This window comes from Hylobates moloch, unplaced genomic scaffold (genome assembly GCF_009828535.3).
Source record: "Hylobates moloch isolate HMO894 unplaced genomic scaffold, HMol_V3 SCAFFOLD_11, whole genome shotgun sequence".
NCBI lineage: Eukaryota > Metazoa > Chordata > Mammalia > Primates > Hylobatidae > Hylobates > Hylobates moloch.
This window is the reverse complement of record NW_026652286.1, coordinates 39404760-39430620: the sequence shown is the minus strand read 5'-3', so window position 1 is coordinate 39430620 and position 25861 is coordinate 39404760. Positions and strand designations below refer to the sequence as shown.

At 36.6% G+C, this 25861-nt stretch overlaps 1 protein-coding gene across 15 annotated transcripts in view; it reads right to left on the bottom strand.

The window, feature by feature from the left end:
* The window catches only part of STK33 (serine/threonine kinase 33), a 239263-nt gene that overhangs the window by 16224 nt on the left and 197178 nt on the right, over nt 1-25861 (bottom strand). For all 15 annotated transcript variants that reach the window (XM_058446623.1, XM_058446629.1, XM_058446626.1 and 12 more), the window contains one exon: nt 5960-6157. In XM_058446623.1, the coding sequence (XP_058302606.1) occupies nt 5960-6157 (198 nt within the window). The remainder of the gene's footprint in view (nt 1-5959; nt 6158-25861) is intronic.

Below are 25861 nucleotides of genomic sequence, written 5' to 3'. Positions count from 1 at the left end.
TCAGATTTTCTATTTTTGTGTAACTGTTTTTGTACTTTTAAAAGAAATTTGACCATTTCATATAAATTTCTCAATGTATTGGCATTAAGGCATTAAGAGCCAGTAAGCCTGAAGATAGATCAATAGAAAGTATCCAATGTAAAGAATAGAAAAAAAAGATTAAAAAATGGATAGTGCCTCAAGAACCTATAGAACGATATCACACTAATATATGAGTAATTGGAATTTCAGAAAAAAAAGGAAAAGGCAATGACAAAACTTCCAAAACATGGCTAAAGGTACAAATTTACAGATTCATGGAGCTCAGCAAACCCCAAGCAGGATAAAAGTGAAGAAGAACACACTTAGCAATAGCATTGTTAAACTGCTGAAAATCAAAGATAAAGAGATGACCTTGAAAGCATCCAGAGAAAAGTGACACAATACATATAAGCGAAGAACATTTCAAATTTCCACAGATACTTCATCAGAAAAAATGATCAAAAGTTAAGAAAAAAGGAAAGAAGAGTATCAGAAATGATAACTATTTGGATAAATATAAGAAATTTTTCCTCTTAATTTCTTGAAAACATACATGGCAATTTAAAGCAAAAATTATATCATTATTTCGTGGGGTTTATAATTATGTAGATGTAATACATGTAACAGTTATAGCATCAAGGTAGTGTAAGAGATAAATGGACCCAAATTAATATATTTGGAATTGAAGCAATACTTGTTATAACCCAACACAATGGGTTGGTTCTCTATAGAGAAAGGATATGCATAGCATGGCCAGACAGCTATAGGCCCTAAGGGGAGCTGAGCAAAAGTCAGGCTTGGGAAGAGAGGCAAGTGATTTAAAGGATTCACTAATACATCTTTGCAACAATGGGAATCTGGTTAAGCCTGTGGTAAAACCTAAGCCTTATACAAAAAGCTCTTGTGTGGCAGTAGAAGTAGGGACAAAATATCCCTTTAGAACAAAAGCCTTGTTTATGGGAGCCTATGAATCCAGGCCAGCAACTCGCATTGCAAGCAGCATTAGATCAAATAACAGGTCAAGATTCATGTTAGCACAATTAGTTATTTGTACCTGTATTAGTCTGCTATTGCAGTAGTTATTCAACTATGTTTGAGAGGTCCCCACAATCACCCCCAGGTTCAACGAGTCACTGGGAGGACTCACAGGACTTAACATTTATATTTGTACTCATGGCTATGACTTATTACAGTGCAAGGATGCAAACCACAACCAGCAAAAGGAAAAGGCACTTCAGGCTAAATCCAAGAGAAACCATGAGCAAGCTTCCAAGTGTCCTCTCCCAGGGGAGCTGCAGAGGATGTGCTTAATTCCCCCTGCAATTAGTTGTGACAGCATGTGTGAAATGTTGCCAACCATGGAAGCCCATTGGAGACTCAGCATCCACGGTCACATAGGCAGCCTCTGCCTAGCACCTACCAAAATCCCAGACTTCCAGAAGGAAAGTAGGTATTCAGCATAAACCATATTGTTTGCACAAACAGTTTAGACAAAATTAGCTATGTTCCCAGAAATGAGCCAAGGGTCAACCTTGCAAATAAATAGGTCTTTTGAAGGATAGCAGTTTAGGCCACCTATGTTAACTCTTTTCTGCACAACTATACAACAAATAACTGCAAAAATCTCAGTATCTTGTAACAGCAAGTATTTCTTTTTCTCAATTAATTTCAGTTTGATTATGCTAGACGAAACTTCAAGTATTAGACTGGATTCAGATCTGTTCCACAAATCTCCACAATTCTGGAACCTGTGGCTTTCTGCAGGTATGCTCTTCTCATGGCAGGCGACAGAAATAGAAGAGAGCAAGCTAAATCATGCAAACACTTTTAAGGTCTCTGCTTACATTACACCCTTTCAACATTCTATCAGCCAGAATAACAGCCAAGACCAACATTAGTAGGGTGAGAAAACAGCCTTCAACAGTTCTACTAGGGAGAACTGCAAAGTCACATGGCAAAGGATATGCATGTACAAATTATTTACAGGAAAGGAATAATTAATTGGAAACAAGAATCCAATCTTCCACAGTACCCTAGGAAACTCACCAAACTCAGAGGGCAAACGAGGTTAGAAGCAGCACATTATCACTTTCGAAAATGCAATTTCTTGGTTTGTTTACTAGTTTATTCCCACACTTATACCCAAAGGAGCCTTGATACAGCCAGGAAAATATATGCAATTTTAGTAATATTCTATATACATTTTTAGTAATATAATAATGAAAGCATTAATGGCTAACATTAATAAGTACCTACCACGTGCCAAGAGTGTTACATGCATGATTTCACCTAGCCCTTAGTTGGTGAGATTATTATTCCTATTTTACAGATGAGAAAATGGAGGCCTAGAGACTTGCCGAACATGATAAAGCTTGTAAGTGGTGAAGCCAGAATCTGAATCCAGGCAGCCTAGATCCGAAGTTATACTTTTAACTATTATGATATTTTAAGGGCTGTGCTTGGGTACATATGCCATATTGCAATGCTTCAATACTGGGATATGAAAGTGTGCCACAATTATGCAAGTACCGTCACATTTTCGTATGATAGTCAGTTCCCATGGACTCAGAAAGCTAAAATGTAATTTTCAGGAAAAGAAAATTTTTATCCCACTCACTAAAATATCACGAAAATTTAAGTTGTTCCTCACAGAAACATTATCAACATATCAAATTATTAAATTTCAATGTTATTTAAATGTCAACATTTCTTGACTTTGAAAAAATGTTTTATGAACACATATCATTTATCAAAATAATTTTTCAAAGTTTCTAAACCACCATGCCTTTCTACTTTCTAGCCTAGATAAAGCAACTGCTACATGTACTATCTCCTACAATACTATAACAACTAGGTTTTCAGTCAAGGAAAAATTATCACAAAAGAAAATAATGACAAAAACCTATTTTCTTTTCTTTTCTTTTCTTTTCTTTTTTTTTGAGACAGAGTCTCTCATTCCGTTGCCTAGGCTGGAGTGCAGTGGCGTGATCTCGGCTAACTGCAACCTCCGCCTCCTGGGTTCAAGCGATTCTCCTGCCTCAGCCTCCCAACTAGTTGGGATTATAGGCGAATGCCACCATGCCCAGCTAATTTTTGTATTTTTAGTAGAGTCAGGGTTTCGCCATGTTGTCCAGGCTGGTCTCAAACTCCTGACCTCGGTGATCCACTCATCTGGGACTCCCAAAGTGCTGGGATTACAGGTGTGAGCCACCATGCCTGGCCTGAAAATCTTCTATTTTCATTAAACAAATTCATTCAAGACTGTGTTAAATAAACAATTTTATAACTAGGAGGTTTCTCCATTACAAAGCAAGAATTCCATAATGCAAATATACTTGTATTGCATCTAGAGATTCTAGTCCCTTCCTCCATGGTTATGGGGAGGTACACTTTAATTATGGACATTCATTTCTCTCCAATTGTTTTCTGAGCTTATGAATAATGAAAACATATACCATTTATCAGGAATCATTAAGGACCTAATGTTAAAACGCACACTACTGCAATAAGCAATGGTCTGCCAAGTGTCTCATCGGAAGATGAGCAAATGCTATTGCAGAAGTGAAAGTTGAGTCTATCCAGTAAAGCTGATAAAGACTTTGTCTCAGAGAATTCAGAGGATTACGGACAGCACAAAACATTATCTAGATGTCCTCGGCATGTGAGAAACAAGATATACATGAGAGAACATTACTGTCCTCAGAATACCATAACCAAAGGTGGAAATGAACGAAAGGACATTGCCAAGTGCCAACTATTTGAAAACAAATCTGAAACAAGTGTAGTGTGACATCTTAGTCCAAATATGAATGAGGAGATGCAGACTGCATTTTCCCATAATGTCCAAGGCATTTGGAACTAAGGGACCATTATTTAGGGAAGGAGGAAAGTGCTGAGTTCGAGTGCTTTTGCTTTTGTTTTTGTTTTTAACACATCCTCACTTACCCTCTCTGCTAGTTTTCCAAGAGCTCTGCCATTGTTTCGAAAGGTGTGATTACCCTGGCTTTTGAGCAATTCTCAAACCTAAGCATGGGAAAGTTCCTTAGAGGACATCGAGGGAGGACAAGCTCCTACCCACCTTGCAAGAATTACTGTTATGGCATTTATAACAAGCAGCCTTCCAGAGTCTGATTGAATACTTCCAATGATGGGGAGGTGGAAGGTTTGTTACCCATGGCCCAGGCTTTTTCCGTTGCTGGTGAACTCCGACTATGGAAAAATTTTCCCTGTCGATGAAACCTACATTCCTAAAATATCAACCAATATTCTTACCATTTTTATATTCTTGAAATGTCAACCCACTGGTATAGTTCTAGCATCCACAAACAATTCAAATTCCAATTCTTCTGTTCCCTAGTTGATGTAGCTGAGAATCACATCCTAAGTTTCATTAATTTGTGACTTGCAGGGGCGGCTGGAGGAGTGGGAGGGGAAAAGCGTGACACAGCAATGGAAAAAGGGATGGAAGACATTTGGTTCACAAGCATATTTTATGTTAGATGCAGTGATAAACACAACTCAAGGCCACAAAACGTGTGTATAATTGTACATATGTGAGTATATGTAGATGTATGTATGTATAAGAATATGTGAGTGTATGTGTATACATGTATATATGTATGTATGTGCATATGTATGTATATGTGTATAAAATGCCAGGTCAGCCAACAAAAATCTTCAAACTATGTTCAATAAGAAATGCAAACATGAGTTTTATGATATTATTTTTAAGGAGAATATAAAATACACTCAAGAGCTGAGCATCGTAGGAGTTGTTAACACACTAGAGGAAAAAGAATTCAATGAGCTTATGTCTACATTATGGTAAAAATATTATAATCTCAAAGATCTAAATCATTATGTTATGCTTATTATCTAAACATTTGCTATAAAGTAATGAAGAAGTTCTCAACCACTAAATCAAAATCAATGAATAGATCATGTTACCATGTCCCTTTCTGTAAGTTACTGAGAGGATTCTTGGCATGGAGGGGTGTAGGCCAGCAATGCTGCACCTCCCTGAGTCTGGTCCAGGATTTACCCTGGCAGTCCCTCTCTGCACTCTGCCTAATTCTAGGCATCAAAGAATCAGAAACCAGTGACTCCTCATGAGAAGTCTGGCTACCCTGAGGTGAACACAGTCCCTGCTCGCAGGATGCTCAATTATTAAATAATAGTTCAGATATGTTAATTAGATTTCAAGACAGGAAGGAGAACACATACAGAGAAATTTTCTGCAAATTCAGAAACAAAAAAGGAAGCAGGGAAGGGGAGCTTTGGGTAAACTTTGTCAGGATATCCAGTTAACAGATCACAATTTAGAACTAATCAAAATGTTATTCTATTCCTTAAAAAGAATAAAACTGTATTCAGAACTAATAAGGTAAAATAATAAACCTATATAAAAAGTTTTTGTTACCATAAATCCAGACAAAAATAACTGAATAATTATCATTTTCTAAGTAATACCTAGACCCATTCCAAATTCTATAGTCTGTTGAGTACAAAAATTATTAATTTTGATCCTTGGGCCAAATTTGGTATGCCATCTGTTTTGGGGGAAAAAAATAGTTGAGTTGGAACATGGCCACACTCATTCATTTGTTGTCTATGGCTGTTTTCACACTACAACGTCAGAGATGAGTAGTTGTGACAAAGACTACTACTATGGCCCACAAAGCCTAAAATATTTACTGTTTGTTCCCTTACAGAAAAAGTTTGCAGACACCTGCCCTGCATAATCACCAACCTTAAAATAAACATGTAGGCCACATCGCTAAATCATGCTAGCCTTATAAGGCAGAAAGAACTTTACTTGCTATATAACGCTCAGCCTTTGTTACAAACTAACAACAAAAAGACAGATTTGCAAAAAAATGTTCCAGGTGTGGTGAGGGTATTTTACACTTGGGAGAAACGCAGCAATGATTCTTCCTACCTGTTTTTCCTCCTCTTCATCTGAAGTGTAACTGGCATCACGGACGTTTCCCCAGGGTTGGTAACTTTTCAACTTTTCTTCAGTGGACGGATTATTCTTCTCTTCTGTTGTGTTTTCCTCATCACTTTCTGGGTTATTTTTCCATTCCTTCATCATCTCTAATACATTGGTTGGTCTCACCGAAGAAAGTTTATTGCCCTAATATTAACAATCAATTTTTGGTGTTATAAACAACTTAGATAATTGAGACGATACCTACATCATTTAGCGAGACAGTCTCCCAAATTCAGTAATAGTCACATGGAAAAGATTATAATGCTGAATAAATAGGAAAACTTCTGATGACCACTGGAGTACACTCCCTATACTGACATGGCTCACATCCCTTGCATGATATCAAGTGTAATATGTCCAAGTTAACAGGGGAAATATTCAGGCTTGAAAGAACAATGCAGCATGCTTGTGCAAAGAACACTACACAGGACAATTTCCTGGAACCCAAATACCCCTATAGCGCTGTTCTTAGAAAATTGAGAGGGAGGTTGAAAGAACTGAAGAAGTTGCCCAAACACCAGTGGGTCCAGTGCTAAGGATAAGTCTATACAACATCCAAATATCTAGCCAAAAAAAAAATCTAAATTCAGTCAATTAGTCAAGCACTATGTCTAAGAATATAGATATTTAATTTGAAATCCCTTACCTGTCTGGAAGATGCAAATATAATGTGGTCATTTGATTATAACTGACTTGGTACAGTGTTTTTATCCCAGCATATGACTATACCATACCAAAATTGACCATTTTATATTAACTGTATTTTCTCAAATATAATACCCCATGTAATGTGCCAAGAAATATATGAATGCAAGCTCAAATAGCTCCTGCTTGATTAGGTGTGTCTTAAATATTTTTGTTCTTACCTCATACTGTTAGAAAAAATTTAGACAAAAAATTGGATCATATTTAGATTAAAATGAGAAGTTCAGGTGTGGGCATGACTATGAAGTGATTCTAAATTACCCTGGATGTATTGAAATGTTTAGCATCACTGACACAGAAAACTATGAGACAGGGTACTTTAAGGGTACCCATCTGAATACATTGTTGAGGACTTGTTGAGTTTAATGTATTTGTGGCTAAAGACATAGACAAACACTAAATATGGAATGCTAATAACCAAATGAGGATCACTATGCAATTAATTCTCTGTGATTCTTCTTTGTCCCCTTGTTTTAAGAAGCTCAGTACTCCTACCATGTTCATAACATCCCATTACACCTTACACTGGTTTTGCACTTGTTTGTCCCTTAACTACTTACTCCTAGAATGCCCTCGTCATTTCTTCCTGCCAGTCCATAGCAAGAGCCTACATTTCCTTGAAGGTTCAATTTAAGATTCATTTCTGTCAGATATCCTAGAACTCCCAACTGTGTAGTCAACTCAAGTGAAAACAGACAGTGGCTCAGCGACAGTAACCATTGAAGAGCTGAAATCAAGTAGAATGGTAGATAGTCTCAGAGCACTCATCTGAATGGGTTCTGCTCTCCAGGGCTCTGCTTGGTCCCTGTGATCCATCTCTCCTCTCTTGCAACTTCTTGGCTTCATCCTGACCTCTAACTTAATTTTCATAAAATCAGTGACCAGGGTCCTGGAATGCAAGTACATACAACTTTGCCTCAACTTGATTCTTTCACTAGCAGAAAGTGACAATCTGACACATCTAAGTCTGCAATACCAGTTCTCAGGGGCTCGTCACTGACAAGACCTCCCCAGGTTAAGTCTTTGGAAACTGTGGTGGTCACTAATGCTACTCGCCCAGTATTTCTTCCTTCTAGGCTCATGGTAGAGTATCACTTCTCTATCCACTTTGGGACACGACCATGTGCCTTACTTTGGCCAGTGATTCATGATTGGAAATGGTATGTATCACTTCTGGGTGAAAACTTTAAGAGATAGTATGTAATTCATCATGTTTCCAATTCCTGAACTGGTAATTACAGAAGCATAGAGATGGAGTCTCCCTCAGCCTGGGTTCCCAAGTAAGGACAAAGTGAAACAGAACCTCCTTCTCTCCTCCCAGCCAATTGGCCATGGAAGGTACTAAGAGCACTGAGATTTGGGTGCCATTTTTTATCACAGCATAATCTAGCTTACCTTGATATAGATACCAAAGCAAACATTTACATTCTGTAAATCACTTCTAAGAAGCCTTAAAAAGAATGACTTTACTGTAAAACCATCATGTCCAACAAAATTATAATTACTACAGAACTCGTATGCAACCAACATGATGTGACAGCTCATTTATTTAGGCAGTTCTTGCGCTGCACAGTCCTGATATGCCTGAATTTCAGTTATAATTTACTTAAACAGCATTAGCCCCCCAAGAGCAGAGTTTAAATTTCAGTTAACATGGTATATGAACTATAACTGCATAAAGTTCAAACTGCACTGCTAGCTCTTCAGTCCACAAAGCAAACAAACGCATATTATGATCAGTGACCAATTTTGTCACTTCTCTCAAAGGCTGTTGGTGATTAGACATTGGGCATCTGCTATTCAGTTCACACATAGACAGCAAAGTGTGTATTTGTGTTGCCTCCTTTTCTCCCAGGGAATTAGCCAACAAAGATGAAAGTGCGGCAAAGAAAATAAAAGCGATAATGCTGAAAGTGAAAACTGAATAAAATACGAACGGAGTAACAGAAGAAACTGCTGACTGGGAATGCTGACACTACCACCGTTCAACAGAGTATTCATCAAGGCATAAAAAAGATGCTCCCTCTGTCTTATAAGTTATATGGTAAGAAGAAGGTAAGCACTATTTAAATGAATCTTAAGTATTTTATTTAAAAAGACACTTTAATTCTCAGTATTTCTAACATTCTAAATTACAGTGTACTAAAAACATCAGCTTTACTTTTGTCTCATTTCCCTACATATTTATAACCAACAGAGAGTTATTAATATTTTGACAAAAATGTAAAGGGCATAAAACAATCATAACTTTTCACATTGATTATTGAGATCATTTTTTCACAGTTTCAACCTGCTCTGCCATTTTACCGTCCTACACTACTGTACAAAGCAAGGATTGCCTACATTATTTTGAATCTGCATCTCTAGCAATCTTTCAAATGCCTGGTTCACATACACATACGCCCAAGAGCTTGGTAGCTGATATTCTACATGTCTAATGGAGAGTGCCTTAGTACTTGAAGAAATGACCCTACTTCTCATTCTGTAGAGACTGGAGAAAAGCAAAGGATCCAGAATAAGAGTATTATCCTATTTCCTATGTGGAAATTTTTAGCTCTTTGCCTCCTATACTCACTTGCGATATCAAGCCTGGACTAGATGGTATAGAGTCCAGGCTTTGCCTGTTGTCTAAAGTCCATCTGGTAACTTACTATACCACCTACTTCTTGCTTGCTAGCAGTTGAAGGATAAATTGTATCAGATACTTGGACTAACCAATAATAAGTGGTCCACAACAATGTATCATGAGCCTTCTAGTTCAACAGAAATTACAAATGAAGCAACCAAACAAAACTGGGACAGAACTGTTAGGGCAGACACTGTAGATGTACATGCCACCTCACCATCAGAACACTAACCTCTGAACTCCTTTTACTGGCTGCATCTAGGTGATCAAATACTGAACTCATCAATTACAAAATAACAAATGACAAGAAAGCAGTAGCAATAGTTTGATCATCTAAAGCTATCACAGGTAGAGACCAGCCTTTTGGATAAATAAATTTCCACTTGCTTAACCAACAGATAGTTGAGACTATTAATTTAATATTGAACAACTAGAAAAATGAAACTCATGGAAGAGAAGAACTGCTTAAATACTAAGATTTGAATTTAATCCCTTAATAGACAGGCCCCATAATGGAGACCCAACCACATTTCCTCATCTAAAAAATCCTGCCTTTTAAGAGACAGTGCCTATCAGTGCTTTGTAAACAGTAAGTACTTAATACGTACTTTAAAATAAATGAATGAATGACATGTATGAACTGGGGTGAGATGGTATGAGTCCAAATCAGCAAAGCTAAACGAAACATTCTGGATCTTTAGCATGCAGTCACCATTCTCTGTTTTTGCAAAGAGCTAGAAGACTTTATTTTGTAAAGTTCCTAGGAGTAAATTTTTTCAATAGAAAAAATGGAACACTTTATTAAAAAACATATAAAAGAATGGCCAACTTCACAAAATAAAATCCAAGTCAAAACAATGTGGTGCCAATTTTCACCTAATAGATAGACAAAAATTTAAGTTTGATATTCCCTGTGTTGGTGAGGGTGTGGAGGAACAAGCACTCTCACTTACTTGCTTTTTATGAGAAGGTAAATTAGCAATACTTGATCAAAATGTAAAATGCACATTCTCTCTGGCCAGTAATTCCACTGTTAAAATTTATCTTATATAAACTGGCACAGTATGCAAACACGTATTTACAAGAACATCTGTTGTACTACTGATGTAATAGAAAAGATCTGAAACAATGTAAATATTCACAGGGACTATTTACAAAATAGTTTATAGTTTGGGACACAATGTTGGTTTTAAAATTTTTTTAAATTTTTACCTTTTTTTAGGTTCAGGGGTACATGAGCAGGTTTCTTATATAGGTAAACTCGTGTCACAGGGATTTGTTGGACAGATTATTTTGTCACCTAGTTGCTAAGCCTACTATCCAATAGTTATTTTTTTCTGGTCCTCTCCCTCCTCCCACCCTCAACTAGTCCCAGTGTCTGTTGTTACCCTCTTTGTGTCCATGAGTTTTCATCATTTAGCTCCCCTTGTAAGTGAGAACATGTGTTATTTGGTTTCCTGTTCCCACGTTAGTTTGCTAAAGATAACAGCCTCTAGTTCCAGCCATGTTCCCGCAAAAGACATGATCTTATTCTTTTTTATGGCTGCATAGAATTCCACGGTGTATATGTACCACATTTTCTTTACCCAACCTGTCATTTACAGGCATTTAGACTGATTCCATCACTTTGCTATTGTGAATAGTGCTGCAGCGAACATTCACGTGCATATGTGTTTATGGCAGACTGATTTATATTCCTCTGGGTATATACCCAGTAATGGGATTGCTGAGATAAATGGTAGTTCTGTTTTTAGCTCTTTGAGGAATCACCACACTGCTTCCCACAATGGTTGAACTATTAATAATTTATACTCCATGCAACAGTGTATAAGTGTTCCCTTTTCTCCACAACCTCACCAGCATATGTTACTTTTTACTTTTTAGTAATAGCCATTCTGACTGGTGTGAGATGGTATCTCATTGTGGTCTTGATTTGAATTTCTCTAATGATCAGTGATATTGAGCTTTTTTCATATGCTTGTTGGCTGCACATATGTCCCATCTTGAAAAGTGTCATCTGTTCATGTCCTTTGCCCACTTTTTAATGAGGTTGTTTTTTTTCTTGTGAATTTAATTTCCTTTTAGACACTGGATATTAGACCTTTGTCAGATGCATAGTTTGCAAATATTTTCTCCCATTCTGTGGGCTGTTTCCTCTGTTGATAGTTTCTTGAACTGTACAGAAGCTCTTTAGTTTAATTACATCCCACTTGTCATTTTTTGCTTTTGTTGTGATTGCTTTTGGCGTCTTCCTCATAAAATCTTTGCCAGTACCTATGTCCAGAATGGTATTGCCTAGATTGTCTTCCAGAGTTTTTATAGTTTTGTGTTTTACATTTAAGTATTTAGTCCATCTTGACCTCATTTTTGTATATGGTGTAAGAAAGGGGTCCAGTTTCAATCTTCTGCATATGGCTAGCCGGTTATTCCAGCACCATTTATTGAATAGAAAGTCCTTTCCCCATTGCTTGGTTTTGTCAGCTTTGTTGAAATTCAGATGGTCACAGATGTGAGGCCTTATTTCTGGGCTCTCTATTCTGTTCCATTGGTCTATGCGTCTGTTCTTGTACCCATACCATGATGTTTCAGTTACTGTAGCCCTGTAGTATAGTTTGAAGTTGGGTAGCATGATGCCTCCAGCTTTGTTCTTTTTGCTTTGGATTGCTTTGGCTATTTGGACTCTCTTTTGGTTCCATATGAATTTTAAAATAGATTTTTCTAGTTCTGCAAAGAATGTCATTGGTAATTTGATAGGAATAGCCATGAATCTGTAAATGGCTTTGGGCAGTATGGTCATTTTAATGATATTGATTCTTCCAATCCATGGGCATGTAATGTTTTTCCATTTTTTATAATAAAATCTTCCCTATATATTAAGTGAAAATAGTTGCGTAATATTAACCCATTTGTGTAAAGTATCTACATAAAAATGTATGGAATGTTTTTGAAAGCATACATAAAAGACTTAATGATGGTTATCTTTAGTGAGAGGGAATGAGAGAATGGGAGGAGAAAGCAAGTTATTTTTCCCGTTTTGTTTACTCACTTAACCATGGATAATCTGAATTATTACCTTGATTTATTTTATTATTATTTTTATTGTTGTAGAGGAGTCTCACTATGTTGCCTAAGCTGGTGTTGAACTCCTAGATTCAAGTGATCCTCCTGCCTCAGCCTCTGCTGAGATTACAGGTGTGAGCCACCGTGTCCAGCCTCAACTACTAACTTTTACCTTTACATGACTAATAATCAATGTAAATTATAGTAAGAAAAGATATGATGTAAGTTTTAGATACCCAAAGAGGACTGAAAGCACCCAAAAAAATCACCAAACATGTCCTGAAGTGTTTCAGAGTCCAAGGCAGCAGAATATCAAGATAATAAGTAAAGCGGTCAACTGTGTACCACTTTCATGTTTTTCCTAACAAAATCACCTCAGTGATTTTTTTCCAGATAGTAACTATGTGAGTAGATAAGGCTTTGGTATTAATATTCCTATTCTTCAGGAGAAAATGGTTTGAGAAATTAATGAATTTACCCTTATTGCAGAAGTGCATTTCCAATTGCCTGCCAAGAATTTCTAGTGAGAGGTATAGCTGAGCCTTCTACTTAGTGTATTCTAAACCATGCAACTACAAAACAAGAAAACTAGAAAACAAACAATAACTTGCATCCATACACCTAGTTTTCCTCCATCTTGTCTTCCTGCCTTCTATCACCTGAGGTGACTGCTATCCAGAATCTCGTGATTAACATTCCCTTGCTTTCGTTTTATGTATATTTTTTATCACAACCATGTATATTCAAAAAGGAATATTGACCAGGTGAGGTGGTTCAAGCTTGTAATCCCAGCACTTTGGGAGGATGAGGCCAGAGGATCACTTGAGCTCAGGAGTTCGAGACCAGCCTGGGCAACATAGGGATACCCCTACTTTACAAAAATAGTTTTTTTAATTAGCTGGACATGGTGGTGCATGCCGGTAGTCTCAGCTACCCAGGAGGCTTAGAAGGATCACTTGAGCCCAGGAGTTAGAGGCTGAAGTGGGCATGCCAGCCTGGGTAACAGAGCAAGGCCCTGTCTAAAAAAAAAAAAGGGGGGGGGGGAATATTTTTTGTTTTAGTTGTTTTGACTTTCATAATATTATTCATTTTTTGCTTATTTGCAGTACAAAAGCCTTTTCCCAGTTTATAACTTATCAACTTTCCTTCTGGTGTTGTTTCATTAACAAGGGTTCTTAACATAGACAAGCTAATCCATCGTTTCTTTTATGTTAGTGCCTTTGGTTATGTTGCTTATGAAATCCTTTCCTACACACCCCAAGATGCAGAATATATTCACCTATATTTCCACTTAGAGTTTCAATATTTTGGTTTTTACTATAAGTCCTTGATTCCTTTGACTTGATTTTTGTCTGTGGTGTGAAATAGAAATTCAACTTTACTTTTTCCATATGGAGAACTCTTGATTCCAGCTCCATTTATTGAATAGTCCCTCCTTTCTCCCCTCTCATCTTCCATACGACCACTGTCAGAAAAAGTTCCAGATACACCTGGATATGTTTCTGTACTCTGTTTTATTCTGTTTGTCAATAATCATACTGCCCTAATTAACATAGCTTTATAAGTCTTAATGTCTGGTAGAGCAAGACATTCAGAAATTTCTTGGCTATTTTTGATCCTTTAGTCTTCCATATAAATTTTATAGCCAGGAAAGTTTGTGAAATTTTGATTGTATTTGCACTGAATATGTATATCAATATGAGAAAAATTAATTTTTGATATTAAGTCTCCTGATACGATTGTGATATATCTTTATTTTTATGTATTCTTCAATGTTTTTCAATAAAATGTTCTAACTTTCCCCAAGGAGGTCTTATGAATCTTATGTCATATTTATTACTAGATATTTTATATTCTTTGCTACTATTTTACATGATGTCTTCATTTTTATTACATTTTCTATTGTTAGTTGCTAATGAATAGAAGTGCAATTGACTTTTGTATATTAATCTTAAATCCAGCTACCTTTCTCAGCTCTCCTACTATTTCTAATAACTTATTTGTAGATTACTATAAATAATAAATCTTATTTGTTTTTCAAGTCTCACCTTAGTCTCTTCAGTTGACTAAGATCAGCAATGTTGGAGGAAAAAAAAGCTGACTTTCTCGACTATTCTCTATTTTAAAGAAAATCCTTCTCGCATTTCCTATTCAGAATGATATTTCCTGCAACATTTTATCAGGCTAAGGAAGTTTTCTTTTCTTTTTAATCATGAATATATGTTGAGTCTTATTACAAATGATTTCTCTGAAATGATCATATGATTTTTTCCTTTAATATATTAATGTGGGGATTTATACTTACAGATTCTGAAATTAATTCATCATTGTATTGTTGGGGATACCCAGGTTGGCCAAGATATATTATCTGTTAATATAAACAGCTGCATCCAACTTGCTAATAGTATGTCTAAGGTTTTATATATATATTAGTAAGTGAAATGGATAGTTTTCCTTTGTCATAATGTCTTGGTCTAGTTTTGTATCCTGCAGTTTAGAAGGTATAGTCTTCGGATAAATTAGGAAAATTTTTCTCTTTTGAGGGGTAGAAGAAGAGTTATAAGTTTAAGATGAAAGTATGGTAGAACTCTAAAATCATTTGGGCCTGGTGTTTTGCTTGTAGAAGATTTTGAACTATTGCTTCAATTTATTTAATTATTACAAGACAATTCAAGTTTTCTATTTATTAAGACTGTCTTGTATAACTATATTTTTCTAGGAAAAGAACTGTTTTCATTTTGACTGAGTTGCAGAAGTATTTGCATACACCTAGTAGTATTACCTAGTAGTATTCTCTTACCTTTCTAATCTCTCCTTTATCTATGGCTATATTCCCTTTTCCATATGTAAGATTTTTTTTCTCTCTTTCTTTTTTTTTTTTGAGACAGGGTCTCATATTGTCACTCAGGCTGGAGTGCAATAATGCAATCACGAGTCACTGCAGCCTCCACTCTCCTAGACTCAGGTAATCCTCCCACCTCAGCCTTTCAAGTAGCTGAGACTACTAATAAAAATCAGCCGGGCACAGACCACCATGCCCAGCTGATTTTTTAAATTTTTTGTAGGGACAGGGTCTCACTATGTTGTCCAGGCTTGTCTCAAACTCCTGGACTCAAGCAATCCACCCGCCTTGGCCTCCCAAAGTGCTGGGATTATAGGCATAAGTCACCATGCCCAGCCTGTTTTCTGTTTCTTTCTTAATTTTACCAAAGATTTATTTATTTTGTTTTTTTTTTTCAAAGAACCAAATATTGACCTTGTTGATCTTTTCTATTCTACCTTTGTGTTCTATTTAGTTGATTTTCCCTCTTAGTTTGATCTTTCCTACTACTTTATTTGGTTTTACTGTTAAAATTCTGAAATTTTTAGATATCATTAATTTTCTGTATTTCTCCTTTTCTAATATAAATATTAAACTTCTACTGAAGTACATGTTTGCTGTATCCTCCAAGTTTTGGTATGTTGTATTTTCATTATCATTCAGTTCTAGGAATTTAAATTCTTTCTTATTAGGGTTTATTCTTTAACTTATGAGTTGTTTAGAAGCATGTGATTTCTTTTCCAGGTATATGCAGATATTTAATCTTGTTGTTTACCGGCTTTTAACTGCGTATTATTAGAGAACATGATCTGTGTTAACTTTATTAAGGCTTCCTTGCTTCACAGCCTAGGACAAGACCAATTTTGGTAAATATTCCACATGTGCTTGAGAACATGTACATTCTCTAATTAGAGAACTGTGTATGTGTCTACTAGAATAAGCTTGTTGTATTATTAAAATCATCCATATATTTTTGTTTCTTTGTTTCATATATCAGTAGTTGAGAGAAGTGCATTACAATCTCCTACTATAATGGATTTGCCAATTTCTCCATGCAATGTTGTCAATTTTTGATACATAGTTAAGGTTATTTTATTAGTTGCATACATCATTAAAATTACTATATAATCTTTTTGAGTTGAATCTTTGATCCTTATAAAGTGACCTTCTTTATCACTTAATGATGATTTGTTTGTGTTAAGGTATATATTTTTTTATTATACTTTAAGTTTTAGGGTACATGTGCACAACGTGCAGGTTTGTTACATATGTATACATGTGCCATGTTGGTGTGCTGCACCCATTAACTCGTCATTTAACATTAGGCGTATCTTCTAATGCTATCCCTCCCCCCTCCCCCCACTCCACAACAGGCCCCAGTGTGTGATGTTCCCCTTCCTGTGTCCATGTGTTCTCATTGTTCAATTCCCACCTATGAGTGAGAACATGTGGTATTTGGTTTTTTGATCTTGCAATAGTTTGCTGAGAATGATGGCTTCCAACTTTATCCAAGTCCCTACAAAGGACATGAACTCATCATTTTTTATGACTGTACAGTATTCCATGGTGTATATGTGCCACATTTTCTTAATCCAGTCTATCATTGTTGGACATTTGGGTTGGTTCCAAGTCTTTGCTATTGTGAATAGTGCCACAATAAAAATACGTGTGCATGTGTCTTTATAGGAGCATGATTTATAATCCTTTGGATATATACCCAGTAATGGGATGGCTGGGTCAAATAGTAATTCTAATTCTAGATCCCTGAGGAATCACCACACTGACTTCCACAATGGTTGAACTAGTTTACAGTCCCACCAACAGTGTAAAAGTGTTCCTATTTCTCCACATCCTCTCCAGCACCTGTTGTTTCCTGACTTTTTAATGATGGCCATTCTAACTGGTGTGAGATGGTATCTCATTGTGGTTTCGATTTGCATTTCTCTGATGGCCAGTGATGATGAACATTTTCTCATGGGTCTTTTGGCTGAATAAATGTCTTCTTTTGAGAAGTGTCTGTTCATATCCTTTGCCCACTTTTTGATGGGGTTGTTTGTTTTTTTTCTTGTAAATTTGTTTGAATTCATTGTAGATTCTGGATATTAGCCCTTTGTCAGATGAGTAGATTGCAAAAATTTTCTCCCATTCTGTAGGTTGCCTATTCACTCTGATGGTAGTTTCTTTTGCTGCGCAGAAGCTCTTTAGTTTAATCAGATCCCATTTGTCAATTTTGGCTTTTGTTGCCATTGCTTTTGGTGTTTTAGACATGAAGTCCTTGCCCATGCCTATGTCCTGAATGGTATTGCCTAGGTTTTCTTCTAGGGTTTTTATGGTTTTAGGTCTAACATTTAAGTCTTTAATCCATCTTGAATTAATTTTTGTATAAGGTGTAAGGAAGGGATCCAGTTTCAGCTTTCTACATATGGCTAGCCAGTTTTCCCAGCACCATTTATTAAATAGGGAATCCTTTCCCCATTTCTTGTTGTTGTCAGGTTTGTCAAAGATCAGATAGTTGTAGGTATGCGGCATTATTTCTGAGGGCTCTGTTCTGTTCCATTGGTCTATATCTCTGTTTTGGTACCAGTACCATGCTGTTTTGGTTACTGTAGCCTTATAGTACAGTTTGAAGTCAGGTAGTGTGATGCCTCCAACTTTGTTCTTTTGGCTTAGGATTGTCTTGGCAATGCGGGCTCTTTTTTGGTTCCATATGAACTTTAAAGTAGTTTTTTCCAATTCTGTGAAGAAAGTCATTGGTAGGTGTTAAGATATATTTAATTGGTATTAATTCCATTATACAGGTTTTCTTTGTTAGTGTTTGCCTGATATGTCCTTTTCCATTCTTTGTGTTTCAATATTTCCATGGCTTTATGCTTCAAATATGCTTCTTATAAATAGCAGAGAGCTAGATTTTTTAAAAATTCAATTAGACAATATACCTTTAAACAGGTATTTTAAACCAATGTACTTGTAATTATTTCTGTATTTGGACTTGTTTCTCCTATCTAAGCCTGTTATTGAAAAGGGAAAAGTTCCCTCATCCCCTTCGCAAGGCATGCAGTGGGGGGTGTGGCTTGCTTCTTCTGTGTCCCGCTGCTCAAACCTCTACAGGGAGCATGCAGATGGGCAGATGAAGGGCTCCAACCCCAAGGCAGCATCTAGAGGTGAATGTTACAGCTCCTGAAGCCCCAGTGGGTGTGTGTTACAGGGTGTTCTTTTAGTTTAGCTGTCTATAGGTGGCTTGTGTTAGTCAGCTCAATTAGACCCCCTGCCTTATCACAAGAACAGAGGGCTTTCTGTATCCCAGGGTTTCTCGCCTTGGTGTACTGGAAGAATCTGATCACACGTGGGCTTGGAGAATAAGTGCAAGGTTTTATTGAGTGGAGGTTCTCAGCAGATGGATGGGGAGCCAGAAGGGAGATGGAGTGGGAAGGTGGTTTTCCCCTTAAGTCAGGCAGCTCAGCAGCCTGGGCTCTCCTCCAACTGCCCTGGCCAAACTCCGTGTTGTTCTGCTGGAGGATGGCTTGGAGGCCTGCTAGCTCTATGCCGCGGAGTGACTCTCCATGTCCAGCTGCTTGTGCATCTGCCTGCTAGCGTCTCGGGGTTTTTATAGGCCCAGGATGGGGGCATGGCAGGCTGGGGTGGTCTTGGAAAATGCAACATTTAGGCAGGAAAACAGAAATGCCTGTCCTCACCTGGGTCTGTGGGCACATGCCCAGGGGTGGAGCCCTAGCCAGGGACTATGCCGTCCTCTACCTACCTTGGCCTCCCAAGGTGCTGGGATTATAGGTGTGAGCCACCATGCCCAGCCTGTTTTCTCTATTTCTGTCTTAATTTTTCCAAAGATGTATTTATTTTGTTGGTTTTTTCAAAGAACCAAATACTGACCTTGTTGATCTTTTCTATTTTACCTTTGTGTTCTATTTAGTTGATTTTCACTCTTAGTTTCATCTTTCCTACTACTTTATTTGGGTTTACTCTGTTAAAATTCTGGAATGTTAAGTTAGATACCATTAATTTTCAGTCCCTGCCCCCTTCCATATCATTGTTATTTCAGTTTCTCCCACTCTTTATATGTTTTTCATTCCTTCCTACTTTAAAAATCTGATGCCTCCATATTTTCCTTCAGCACACTTTCATGTGCTGCTCCCATGCCCTTGCCCCCTTCCCAGTACTCGTCATATGGATATTATCATGAATTTTAATTCTGGGTTATTATGATTATGTTTTCTCTTCTTCTTTGGTTTTGTGTTTTGTTTTTGTATTTTTTGATATCAGCAAACTCTACCAAGATATTTAAAGACAATTGCTGCACATGGCTCCTGTGGCATCTCCTGGATTTGTTTTTCCTCCTCTGTAAGTACTTCTACTATGTGTTTTAACTCTTGTGGCAAACCCTCTGAGCTCTTGTATATTTGAAAATATCTTAATCATTCCCTTTGAATATGAATAACAATTTGAATGGACATAAAATTTTAACTTTAAAGTTCTTTTTCCCTTAATATATTTAACATATTACTCCGGTTATTCTTGCATCCAATGTTACTGCTGAAAAGTAGCATGTCAATGTGATTCTTGTTCTGTTTTATATGATCTGCTCATTCTCTCTGGGAGCTTTTAGAATTTTTCTTTTTGATGTTTTAAAATTTCATGTCTATTTGTCAGTTTTTTTCTTCTCTCTTATTGGGTAGTCTATCATCTCTTTAAAGCTAAGGCCTTTCTTTAATTCTGATGAATTTATCCCCATTATTTCTTAAAAGATTTCCTCCTCCCCCGTTTTATTTTCTTAACCTGAGACTCTTATTAGATGGATTTGGGCACTTTTACTTTTAACTCCATGTATCTTTTCTTTTATATTTTCAACTTATTTATCCTCTCCTGCTTCCTTCTGTATAAAGTTCTACAATCTGATCATCTAGTTTTAAAATTCATTCTTTAGTTGTATCTACTATGTATTCTACATCACTGCATTCTATATTTATTTTTCATACCTACTTGGTTCTGTTTTTATTTCTTATTCTTGCTTCATATTATCAGCATCTTCCCTTATCTCTCTTAGTATGTTCAGTTTGTTAATTTTTAAATTCTAGGACTGTGTATTCTAAATTCTCTTCTAATGGTGTTTGAAACTTGGCCTCTAAGCTCCTGTTTCCCAGGAAGCATTGGCACCCCAGAAGACAAGGCATGGATCTAGAGCCAGTCCCGGCCCTTCGCCTTGGGAGATCAAGGAAGAGTATGGGGAAGAACCTTAGACACCAAAAACCTGCCCCACTAAGCAACTCCTCAGTTCAGGGTTTCACACTTACCCACCTCCTCCCGCCAGGAGAAATAATCTGATGAGGAGGCACTCCTGAAGTACACCAAAGTATCACCCAGCAGTCCTAGAGTTTGGAGGCCAAGAGGTAAGAAGTCAATGCCTACAACGAGTTAATTCCCACACATTTTCCTTGGCTTCTCATTCAGGCAGGGCTTCAGTGTGCTCCGATTTTATTACTTCAGACCCTTGCGAGGGGATAAGTAAGCATTGGTGTCCCAAAGCAAATGACAAGAGGAAAAAGGGGAAACTGGGATATTTTGTGTTTCTATTTTAATTTCCTGCCTTGGCTGCAGCCTCACCCACTATCCACACCAGCTCAAGCTATCCCTTTATTTTGCCAGGGATTTCTCACTCTTCTCTGAATCCTGGTATCATGAGGTTTCTCTCTAAAGTTACTTCAGGTTTAATCTTCAGAGAAGACACAGTATCTTGGCAGGAACCAGAGTATCCTCCAGCAGGCCCTTAACTGAGTGGTCTTGAAACGTAACTCAAACAGCTGTGATGAACTGCATGACACTACTATGTCAGAACTCCTTCCGTTCCTATCCACTTATTTATATAAGGTTCTCAGTGTCTATAAAAACTAAAAACAATACAATATTGCTGAACATTGTCTCATTCTAACAATAGAAATATTCAATCATGTATGAATGAACTAACTGGGAGGGAAAGCAGCCCTATCCATCCACTAAAGCATTTCCAATATAATATTGTTATGTTTAGGAATTCTAAAAAATTATAATCATGTTCTCTTGATCGATTATATATTACTGATAATAATCATAATGAAAAGTCATTCTTAAATAATTTTTAGAAATTATAGAGCCTTAGAGTCCCAGGAAATAAAAAAGTTTAAATATAAATTTGAACTTTTTTTGTAAAATGAGACAAATTATAGGTGATTAATAAAATCCATTCAAGCAAAAATATTATTACATTAGGATAAAATTCTGTGGAAGAAGTAGAATAGAAAAATAGAAACACAAATTCAAAGAGAAGAATGAATAACCTAGTTTCTGTTAAAGAAGAACTTGTTCATAAATATCTAAAAATGAATGAAATGGATATCCCATATGGGTAAAAAACTGATATTAGCTTTATTTTTAATTACAAATGTTTATGTGAGAAATTATATCCCTTGCAATTAATTACATTTATGGTGAAAATTTTTAAAGTTCAACCTAAAAATATCTGAGAAGACTCGTCATTTTTCAAAATTCTTTTTTGTTATAATTCAAGCATAAAAGTTTGAACAGATTGTTCCAAAAACACTTCATTCTTGTTCCAATCTACAAAACCAGCACTTCTAGACTTTAATTTTGTCTCATACAATTTTCCTAGTCACCTAAGAAGCAGTTTTGATTGCTCTTACTCTCTTACCTAACACTTCTACTTAGTTACAAAATTATGTTTTCTTTCTCAGGTCTTCTTTCTCCCCTCTTCTCTGTTCCCACTCACTGCCCTAGTTCCAGTCTTCATTATCTCACCCCAGTCCTACTTCAATTCTCCGGTTTCTGCTTGCCACCATGACAACCATATCACGCACTGTTGCCAGATAACTCTTACTGAAGTTCTGTCTGTCCTGGCCAATAATGCATCCACCAACCCACTAACTGATAGAGTCTCAAACACTTGGCTACTTGTTCCCAACCTATTCCAATACTCATCTTGTTTCTATTTAACTCCTGACTCTTGGTTCACCTCCTTGTTAAGACCCTGCTTCCACCCTTTAGCCACTACCTGTGTATATGGGCTCCCTCAAGACCTTCGACTCCAATTTATTCCTAGGGCTCTTCCTAGATTCAACTATCTGAGATTCAGACTATCTCAGGCAAGATACTCTATTCAAGTTCTTCCCTCAGAATCTAGTCACTATCTCTGGCCCACAGACCTCATCCAAGTCCACTCACATAACGCTCCAAGGGTGAGAGGGACAAAAGAGAAAACTCACACAAGTACAGCAGCAATCATGGCACTTGAGTGCCTTTCAGTAATAAGTCATTGCCAAATGAATCAAATGTAAACTCTTAGGGTCTAGAGCAAAATAGCTCTAACCTTCCTTTTCAACGTAATTTCCCACTACTCTCCTATATGCCTTCTATGGTTATAGAAAAAAAGGAACTACAAATTATTCTCTGAATATACTTCATATTTTTTCTATCTTTATGCCTTTGAAAAGTTATTTCTATCTAGAATTCTCTTACCTTTCTTACCCTGACTCCTACATGAATTTCTATTTTTACCCACTTTTTTAAAAGCCAGATCACATATTACCTCCACCCTTAAGTAATTTTCATAATCCCCTAAAGCAGCGGTGTCCAATCTTTTGGCTTCCCTGGGCCACATTGGAAGAAGAATTGTCTTAGGCCACACATAAAATACACTAACACTAACGACAGCTGAAGAGCAAAAAAAAGAAAAAAAAAAATAATAAATCTCATAAAGTTTTAAGAAAGTTTACGAGTTTGTGCTGGGCTGTAAGTTGGACAAGCTTGCTTAAAACAATAATAGCTCTCTTCTTGGAAATTTAGTAGTAGTTGTTGTAGTACATTTACATCCTTGTTGATCTATCATTCTCTACCCGTGTTTTTGTTTTAAACCCTCCACTAGGCTGTGGGCAACCTGTGGGCAGGGACCATGCCAGACTGATCCTTGTGTCCTCCAAAGCACATAGTAGTTATCCAATAAATATTTGTTGAATTATTGAGTATATGCCAATAATTGAATACTGAGTAAATCCCCAAGTGTCCTGGCTGATGAGCTTTTCCTTAACATAATTTTTTTTTTTTTTTTTTGAGATGGAGTCTTGCTCTGTTGCCCAGGCTGGAGTGCAGTGGTGCGATCTTGGCTCACTGCAACCTCCGCCTCCTGGGTTCAAGCGATTCTCCTGCCTCAGCCTCCCAAGTAGCTGGGACTACCGGCACCCGCCACCATGCCTGGCTAATTTTTGTATTTTTAGTAGAGATGGGGTTTCACCATATTGGCCAGGCTGATCGCAAACTCCTGACCTTGTGATCCGCCTGCCTCGGCCTGCCAAAGTGCTGGGATTACAAGCGTGACCCACCATGCCCGGCCTCCTTAACATAATTTTTACAGAAAGCTTCATTAGAGACTCAAAAATATATTCATATACATAAGATAATTCAGAATGTATGAATAACTACATATAGTAAAATAAAGGTAAGAGTTAACATATTTAGGATGAAAATATACAGAAGGAAAAAATAACAGCCAACAGTTAGGTATCAGAAAATTTCCATCCTCTTATAAAGAGTATATATGTTAAAGCTAAAGGTCAAAAGCCAGTGATCAAAACCTGAATAACAATACGTAAATTAATGAACAAAGGCCCTGTTCATACACTAGGAAAGACTGTTCTGAAATTAGTCCCTACACCTTGATTACAAAGTGCTTTTGCAAGGTTGTGACTATAAAGCAAAGTACAGACTTACTTGTGGTAAATTAATTACTCAAGGAGAGGAACTGTTTTATTCATCTTTGTACCCCTCTAGTACCTGATGGATTCAATAAAATGATACTTGCTACAATCAGTATAGACATTTGAGTGATTGATGTCCTATTTAAAATAAGCCACGTGGCAAGACTGATGTACTTTAACAATATTAATAATTTCTTTAAGAGCATACAACTATTCTTTACTACCTATGGAATGAAGTTAAAATTGTAACCCTGGTTCAAATCCACTCACGATTTTCTTTTTTTTCTTAGTCTCACAATTTTCTTTCCTTTTCTGGTCTCATTTCTCATTTCTTTCCTTCAAGCTTCTTATCTGCCAGTCAAATTAAAGTTTCTGACCTCATACTTGCTTGCCTCCATACCTCTGGTCATTTTGTAATTTCTTAAGTCATTTATCATTTTCTTCCTCGCATTGAATCTTATACATAGGTTGTTTTCCTTACTAAATTGTAAGTTCCTTATGTCAGAGACCATGTCTTATGTGGCTTTAACTATATTTTATACCTAGCACCTAGCACCTGGTAGGGGCACACGTGCGTGCACACACAATGTGTTGAAGGAATTAATGTTTGAATACCATTAAAGCTCAAACTACATTACGGCAAGACATAAAAGAAAAACTGACTTCCTTAATTTATAGCAGTGGCTTTTAAATATAAGTGGGCAGAAGAAATGCCTGTGAAACTTGTTAAAAATGTAAATTCTTTGTGTTATTTGTCACCAGGAGACTTGAAGGAATATCAAGGCAATTACCTAATAAGAAGCAATTAACTCCTGAACCACAGTTGGCAGTAAAAGGAAACAAGGAAGAAATGAATGAAAGAAAAGAACCGGCATACTACCGGCCATTAGAGTCAAACTCTTCCTTTGCAAAAAAGTCATTTATTGGGTATTTTTCCTTACATCTAACCTCTTATTTTTTAAATCAGGATGACAATATGTATGTGTTTATTTGAAATTCCATTCCCTTAAATGTACAAGAGAAATAGTTATTTTTCTTAGACTACTTTTCAGATATTTACCACATTTCAAAATGCACAGTACATAGGCTAAACCATAGAAACTTTTTATAGAAAAATGTTACTCTGTGTTAGGTATTACAAAAGGTAAGCTCTGGTTATAAAGCAGCAAGGCACTGAGAGAACTACATATTTTCTTTAGATTACTTCAAACAGGGGAATATGAATCATAGAAAGTAAGACTTCAAGTGGTTAAGAAGAGTTTTGCCTTTCAGAAGTTTGTAAAATGCCAGTATTCTAAATTTCATCCACTGAATTCCTTAGGACAATCCGATATAGTACACAATATCTGTCACTTCTCTATCCATTTGGCAAAGACTTCATAGAGACAAATGTTACAGAGGCTCAAAAATGGAGACTACTAGAAAAATGACCAAAGCCAGAAATAAAGTTGTGCTAATTAGAAAACAAATAATTAAATGGCCCAACCCGAATGTTGTGTGATGCTGAAAAGAGATAAATTTCTAAGGCACACCATCTGTTTTACAGTTTATTTTGCTGTACTACAAACCTACTCAATATAGTTCTGCAGTGATCTAGCTGCTAACTCATTTGCACAATTACTTTAGGCCAGAAATAATTATTGCACAGAATCCTTTGAGAGAGCAACACATTCATGGAAGAGGGCAAATATAATTCATTCTTAGGGGAAGACTATTTTTAGCCCTTAAAGAAAAAAAATGTTATTCAAAGAAATGATTAGAAATTTCCAAAGGAAAATTAGATAATTTAAAAGGAGAGTGATGTCACTATATATTTATGTATCTAAATTTATCTGAGGTTCTTAATGTTTTAGTGCCTAAAGACATATTGCTGGGGCCTCTTC